This window comes from Copadichromis virginalis, linkage group LG8 (genome assembly GCF_057382275.1).
Source record: "Copadichromis virginalis isolate Kocher_CV1m ecotype Utaka linkage group LG8, C_Virginalis_male_GT1.1, whole genome shotgun sequence".
Lineage (NCBI taxonomy): Eukaryota > Metazoa > Chordata > Actinopteri > Cichliformes > Cichlidae > Copadichromis > Copadichromis virginalis.
The window spans coordinates 14073939-14081821 of NC_140625.1; the positions used below are offsets into that span (position 1 = coordinate 14073939).

Sequence of the window (7883 nt, forward strand, 5' to 3'; positions counted from 1 at the left end):
GTTTGCTGGCAGATGCTAGCAGTCCATCCATCCACTTCTACTTATCCAGTTCAGGGTTGTGAGGGGGCTGGAGCCTATCCCAGCTACCATGAGGCAAGAGGCAGGGCACACGCTGGACAAGTCACCTAACCCCTACACCTTACACCAAACACTTAACCTACTAACCCCACTAACTGCATGTCATTGGACTGTGAGAGGAAGAGAGAACATGCAAACTCCACCCACAGAGAAAGGCCCCGACCAGAGGGTGGATTCAAACCCAAGACCTTCTTGCTGTGAGGCAAAAGTGCCATCTTCCAGTCTGCTAGCAAACAAAGCACCATATAACTCTCTACCAGTTTCACCTTGTGAAACCTTCAGGAACTTTTCACCAACCACTTGTACATTTTTCCTTAGCAACCTGTTGTTTCCAGGGGGTCACAGACTGGTCTCTAGCACAGTGTGACAGAGGCCTTAGCAATCAATTTCACAGCGACTGGCATCAACTTCCATCAGTCACTTGCCAGCCAGTCGAGGAATACATTTTTTCCCTCGCGACCGGTGGTTGCCAGATGGTCACTGACTGCTTTCGTGGGCGACTGGGGCCTTTCATAGCCTCTGCAGGCAGCAGCCTTGGACTGGCACCCACGTCTAAAAAGGAACCCAAAGTACAATTGCCTTCAAACAACATTGTTTCCAATGGCCACCAGGGGGTGACTCCTCGGGTTGCACGCTCGTACACATTTGTGTTATATCAATAAGAAAATGACTCTGTTGCTCACTTCTTTTTAAGGGTCTGAAAATTGCTATAAATAGAAGTTTTTATAATCCTTCTAAGAGAAATATCACTATAACTGAAAAGACAAAAGGCCCATCACACTGATGGTGGATTCATTTGAATGATTGCTTCTCCCCATGAGCTCATATTAACCTCACAAAGAGCTTTCTCATCAACTGAGCACCGGATTCACATAAACTCATTTGTGTTTAGTTTACAGTTTGTCTAACTGCTCGTATTTTTGGAGGTTTTGCAGGAAGCAGGCACTTTGCCTCCACTTCAACTGGAAAAAAGTCATTAACATTTTTTTCTGTATTTTACTGTCAGCCAGACTCTTCACTAAGCCATTAACGGGATTTCTGTGTGGTTTAATGCAGCTGTTACATTAAAATAACTACCAACCAATCCTTCTTGTGACACTCATTTATACTATTTAATCAAAGCCTTTGCCATATTTTACTTGTTAGTTCCCATGAATGAAATTTTCCATTTAGATGTCTACAATCTAAATCTAATCTAATAACGGTTATGGCCAGATTTTACTTCATAATAGCGGTCACATATGTGGCAGCAGATAAATGGCAGCTCACATACTATGGAGTCAAAATTTCCCATCTTAAGGGGGGGGTCCTGGCACATTGCCTCGGGGACCAGCTGTGGTGCAGCAGAGCACTCTGCACTTGCTATGTTACAATCTCCACTGCGTGCTCTTTATTTATTTACTAAGAGCAAATTAATTTTGTGCAAGTTTGCGGAGGTATCCGCGCTTACGCATTACGACCGGTGGCCAAGCGGCAAACCTGGATTTGATTTTCCCACAGACGGCTCTCCCACAGATAGAGAGGAGTGGTCTCCAGCGCCCAGCGTTTTGGCACAGTGACTATGTTGGCACAGACCCAAAGCTGAACACCCCCTACCCCTTTTCCCAGGGCCCTGGGAGTGTAATACATTACTAACAAAATCCCACTTCCCATTCCTCTCAAACTTTCACACCCCTGCCCCCCCTCTTTCTCTCCCATGGCTGGCATGCCCCCAGAAATGGGAATTGGGGTGACATGCGTATGACTCCTTCAATCTCTTCTTTTCTCATCATTTCCTCTACAGTACGGTAGCATGAACATTAAAAAAAAAAATTTTTCAACGTAAAGTTTGACATTGTTTTTTTTTCTTATTTCAAAAAAACGCTAAAGAGACTTTTATAATTTTAAAGTTCTGCCTGTGAACTGTGGCAGGACACCCAGCCACCAATCTCACAAGAAAAGAAAAGCAGACCCTTTCACTGTTAAAGGGATTTAAAGGGAATAGCTGCCCATTCACACCATCACTGAGGTTATAAATATGAACCCTCATTCTGGAAAAAGCCTGGCTTGTCTGCCTGACAGTTCTCAACGCTGTATTGAGGGGAAAGCATTCACAGGCGTGCATGTGTCTGGGTAACATGTAATGACATTATTCTCACCACGGTGACCCCTCATTGTCACAACGCTTTCTTCTCCCGAGCTCGTGAAATTGACATAAGCTCTACAAACATTCCAGGCATTTTTTTCTCAAGGCCAGATTCTTTGAGAGGACGGGCGCTTTCATAGCGGGGACCATCAGTGCTCGCAGCACCACCTACTGATGGGACAGGTTTAAATGCTTAAAATGAGCTATTTAAATACACTTATACTGAGTATATTGAGATCTGAGAAAAAAAAGAGAATTTTACAAATTCATAATGTTATATATTTAATTTTATTTTGATGTTTTAATTTTATTACTTGTTTCCTTAGCATTGAGCTGATTTGGCGCTTTGGGAACGCCCCGCCTCCTCTACTGTCCCGTGTAATCCGCGCAGATGTGCGATCTCTTGTTCATACCTGCAATCAGTAGTCAAGACCAATGTAGCATGCGTCTGAGAGCCGACGTTTTATAACCTACACATCAAGCTACTTCCTGACCTGCTCAGGTGCTTTTCAATATAGTCCTGCAACTCCAGCACCTGAGCCTCTGCAACTGTCACTCTGGTCATGAGAAGGGCACGCTCCTTCTCAAAGGACACCTGTTTGAAGGAATGAAATCTTCAAATAACCTTTTATTAGCATTTTGTTTCATATTAAGTATGTAATCAGACAGTATAAAAAGCTGAAAATAGTGATTTGTTTACCGGTGTGGAGTCAGTGGGCTCCTTCAGCTGTTTTCTTATGTCACCACAGGATTCTTCGAATCGCTGCTCCGGTTTGTCCAGCCTGGTAAAGTCACATTTTTCAAACATTTATTTGACAAAATGCACAGCTGACCACATTTGTTATCTGATAAAAATAAGAGCAAGAAAAAAAAACAGTGACACTCACTGCTGACGGTTTATATTTTGCATGGGTATTTTGAACGTAGCCACCTAAAACGGAAAAGTCAGGCTTAAGATCAGGAATGATCCTCTCTGTATGAAAATATATCCCTCACACCATTATACCACCACTACCAGTCTGAACAGCTGATACAAGGCAGAATGGATCCATGCTTTCACCTTGTTTTTATGCAAGGTTCAGAGACAGGCTCAAGACTTCTCAAACCAGGAAATGTTTTTCTGTTGTCCAGTTTTCGGGGATCTTATGTGAATTGCAGCCCCAGTTTCCTGTTCTTTGCTCACTGTGGTCTTCTGCTGGTGCAGCCCATCGTTTTTAAGTTTATCCTGAGTTTAAACTTCTTGTCTTGACTATGACTCTATACTTAAATGCATTAAATTGCTGCCCTATGATTGGCTAATTGATTTTTGTGTTAACAAGTAGTTGAACAATAATAAAGGTGTCAGTAAGTGTAATCTTTCCTTAAACTGGAAACAAGTCTAAACTTCTCATTTTAGAGAAGTCAGTGAGTATTTCTCTGATTTACACTCATGTTCTCAAATAGTTATTTTTTCTGAAAGCGTATTTAAGTAAAATCGGCTCTGCATGGCACCAAGTCAGAAAAAAAACTGATTCAGAGCAGCGACTTTTATATATGAGTGCTGTTACATGATCCGAATCCACCTCTGCAGCAGTGAAACAGCAGTACAAACTTTAAAGTCAATATTTTCAGTATCACCACTCCCAACAAAAGAAAGTCTCTTAATACGGGAAGTATGGAAACAAAGACGACTCCCTACAGACCGAAAATAAGCACTCACGAGACAAAACAAAAGCAAATCATTCCACTTCAAAGCAGACTTTTGCTTTGTGCTACCTGCTCCCAGGCCGCCTGCAGCTGACCTTCCAGCCTTGCTTTGTCCTGGTGCAGTTGTTGGAGCTCCTTCTCCATTGCATCTTTCAGTTCAGTTGGCTCCAAGTTGAAGTGGGCTTCTGGAGGTCCGGGATCAAGACCATTCTCTGGTTTGGCCAAGATCTGCTCCCTCTGAAGCCTAAAGACCATCATGTAGGAACAAACCAGGTATTATTACACCGCTGATGGCAGTGCTTGAGTTCAGCCCCGCCCACAGACTTCAAACAAAGATCGGACATTGCCGGGTTAGAATAACTTTGCAACAAAATAATCCAAAGTAGTCGTGTTATATTATGCTCTATGTGCAAGATTTAGCATGTCCTACATGCTGTCTCTAATTATGGGAACGTTTTCATACACACTACAATAAATTTTAGTAAATGGATCAGACCATTGTTAAACTGCAGCTCATAAACAATCACGTCTAAACAAATAGGAATGAAACAAAGAAAGCATCACCTGTATGCAATCAGGAGGGCATGATGAGTTTGGGTGATCCTCTGTAGTCTCTTCTTATACGAGCGAGCAGCAGTGGCGAGCTGCTCCTCCCTCGCCCTGTAGGATAAACGAACATCCTGCAGCATGCTGTCGATGAATCCTCTCATCTTACTCGGCTCTGACGGCCTTTTACTTTCTTCAAGCCCATCGATGTAGTCCTGGATTACACAGAGCAGAGGTCTTATCAATACTGCCACGTCTTACTATCAAACCTGCTTTGTGTGTGCCGTTACTCACAGCTATGTCCTGTAAGTAGCACACGAGCCTTGTGCGATATTCCTCAATCAGCTCTTTCACCTGCAGCTGCAGCTTGGAGTTCTCCTCCTCTGCCTCCTTTAATTGTCTCTGAGAGCACATCAGGGCCTTCAAAGGAAACAGCACATACAGAACATCATTACCCCCCACCTATAAAGTTTAAAGTTTAAACAGAGCAAGGGATGGATATACAAAGTTATCACAGCATTACAAATCAGCATATAAACAGTGGTAATAACCAGGAATGCTCACCGCACTCTGCTCAGAGACTTTCTGCTGGCTAACGTGCATCGCTCTGTGGATCTGCTGGTGCTCTTTACCCATCGCCACCCTGGTGACCAAACACAGGCCACGACCACAAGAGAGCACAAATCCACAGAGAAGAAGCAAAGAGACCACATCACACATGCACAGAGCAAGTAAAGCCACAGCTTAGCAGAAAAAAATCAAAGAGGCAACCACAAAGCAGATGCATGTGGGGCAAACACTGGGACGCACTACATCCTGACTGGAAATGCAAAGATAATGATCTTTTATTTTCATTGAGCTTTTGCACAAGTAAATGACAAACACTCGCACACTTTCTCCTCCAGTTTCTTCTGCTGCTCCTTGTAGCGGCTCTTCATTTCCTCCAGCTTGTCTTTGATCTCATCTTGGTTTTCAAGCAGCTACGTGAGGAAGATGAATGAAAAAGCTGAGGGAGGCAGTCAGAGACTTATAAACTTCGACGGTTACTATTTTGAAACTTAAGGACTCACAGTTTTCTGCATGCTTTTTTGCTCCTTCTCCATCTCTGCTTGTTCCTCAGGCTGTCAATACAACATACAAGCATTTCAAATGAACAACATAACAAAACATGAGAATCTGTATTCTAATTCTAACAACTTAAAGTTGCTCCTTATGGTGGAGCTCGATATTTACTGCCTCACCTTGACTGTGTCATGTGACATGCGGGTGATCAAAGCCCGCACCCTGTCTAGCTCCCCATGAAGACCTTCGGTGCTGGTCTTCACACATTGATGCTGCTCCTCCAGCTGCCTGCGGAGGGCGTCCTGGGCCTGGGCCAGCACCAGCAGCTCTGCTGTGAGCGCTCCACTCTTGGCTAATTCTTTATCGTGGACCTCAGCCAGAATCTGGTAGTTCTTCTTTAGTGTGGCATATTCCTCAGTCAAGTCCTGGCCACTAGTCTCTTTCCCTTTCAGGCATGTCTCAGTGGACTGCAGTTCCCTGAGCAACCTGTCTCGCTCTATTTCCAGCTCTGTTATCACACCTTCTTGGTTAAGTACCTAACCAGAGTGAGAAGGAAAAAAAAGTGTAGAAAAGGTGATTCAGGATGATCCTGCCAGCAGTCTTGTTGTGGAAGGATTTGTAGAAAAACCCTCACCTTGGTTTTCAGCTCAAATGTCTCTTCTTCATACTGTTCTCTTATCTTATTAGCCTTAAGTTTCTCCTCTACAAGCTCCTTATAGATCTAAACAGACATTGGGAGAGAAAATAAAAAGGTTAGTTCTGTAGTATACACTCACAATTAAATTATGACTCATGTTTGTTTAACGCACCTTCAGTCTTTCCTCTTCACTCTGGACCAGCCTGCAGGACAGGTCTGTGTTGGAGCTGGCCAGGTGGCTCAGTCTGGTCTCCAGGTAGCCCACTTTGGTGAGGACACGCTCGTATTTGCCACGCCACTGCAACTATACACGCACACATTTTATACAGAGGGGGAAATAATTCTTTGATCCCCTGAAAAACAGCGCCAAAGTATCATGCCTCCACCTCTCTGTGCTCGACTGTGGGGACGGTGTCCTTTAAGTTATACTCAGCATTTCCCTCCCTCCAAACATGACGGGTCAATTTTGGTTTCATCTGACCACACAACTTTTCTGCCAAGACTTCTCTGAATCAAACAGATAAGTTTGCCTACACATGTGCATAGGGACCCTTACAAGATCCCACAAGCAGTTGTCACCTTCACACCAAGCTTCTTTGCTGATGGTCTTGTAGCTCATTCCAGCCTTGTGCAGGTGTAAAATCCTGTCCCTGACGTTCTTTGGAAAGGTTAGAATTCTGTGGACAGGTGTGCTCTATAAATATAACAGTTACGATCAGGAGTATCATTAATTGATCAATTGGTTGGTTGGCTGTGCACCACATGGGCACACAGCCAGTTGTGGCTGGGTTAAAGGAGATCAGGTATCTCACTCAATAACATGCAAATACATTTAGAACTTTATCTAATCAGTTATTTTTTTCTAGGTTGTTTTTTCTTCTTTGTCCATTAAAATGAACCCATTATAAAACTTCGAAACTGTTAATTTCTTTGGAAGAAAGCAAACATAAAAAGCACTAGTCTCAAGGCCTCCAGTTTTGCTGCTGTGTGATCATTTCACCCTTTTTGGTAAAGCTACCTTGCCAAAAGCGAGAATACTTAGTAAGAAGACAAATGGGAAAGGTCTTACTCACATTTTCTCCTGTCAGAGCTTGAACTCGTTCCTGAAGCTGATTTGAATTTTGGTCCTGGCAGTCCATCTTTTCTTCCCCTCCACTGTCAGCTGTTGCTTGTATCCATCAACAACCTCTCCATGACTCCACAACACAAACAAAACTCATGTGTGGAAACTCTTTCTTCAGATTTCACTTAATACCAATCGTGAATAAATGTGTATTATCACCACCACATGTCACAGTAAATGTATTCTGGTGCATATTTGACCGCTCTTAGCCTGCTAACCTGTTAGTATCTAAAGTTAGCTTGGTAAAACATGAAGTACGGGTAACAGTAACAGTTTTATAAGCGACTCCGCTGTTTCTATTTATCCTTTATACTGTATTAATTCAGTCCCTTATCAAAGAACTACGGTACAATTCTATGGACAACGGCGCCCTCTTGAGCACACAGTTGGAATAGCTGCTCTTCTATAATACTTCAACAATCTAGCTTAACAACCCAAGATAGTACCATACGCTCATTATATTACATCATAACTAATGACAGGGGGTTATGCTAACTCAGCCAAACATAACAATCTTATCTCTCATACACAAAAGGTGATCATGATAATTGAAAAAAAGTAGAAGCACAGTCGAGGTTTCTGCTACACCTTGATACTTAAAAAAGTCTGAAAAGGTTAGAACTCCA

The 7883-nt window shown here is 43.0% G+C and overlaps 1 protein-coding gene across 1 annotated transcript; it reads right to left on the bottom strand.

Moving 5' to 3' along the window:
• Positions 1–2494: 2494 nt before the first annotated feature.
• Positions 2495–7500, bottom strand: ccdc78 (coiled-coil domain containing 78). The gene is made up of 14 exons (XM_085467223.1): positions 7208–7500; positions 6307–6438; positions 6132–6218; positions 5677–6033; positions 5506–5556; positions 5327–5415; positions 5000–5078; positions 4730–4855; positions 4454–4650; positions 3959–4133; positions 3091–3134; positions 2904–2985; positions 2698–2798; positions 2495–2616 (listed from the first exon to the last, which is right to left on the bottom strand). The coding sequence occupies exons 1-14, from the start codon at positions 7271–7273 to the stop codon at positions 2526–2528; spliced, it is 1677 nt and encodes a 558-aa protein (XP_085323349.1). The 5' UTR covers positions 7274–7500; the 3' UTR covers positions 2495–2525.
• Positions 7501–7883: the final 383 nt, after the last annotated feature.

Coding starts and splice junctions, on each gene's coding strand:
- ccdc78 (XM_085467223.1), bottom strand. CDS start 7,273: ATGGACTGCCAGGACCAAAATTCAAATCAGCTTCAGGAACGAGTTCAA. Junction 5,557..5,676: donor TGTCACATGACACAGTCAAG/GTGAGGCAGTAA, acceptor TTGTATTGACAG/CCTGAGGAACAAGCAGAGAT. Junction 4,856..4,999: donor AAGTCTCTGAGCAGAGTGCG/GTGAGCATTCCT, acceptor TTTCCTTTGAAG/GCCCTGATGTGCTCTCAGAG.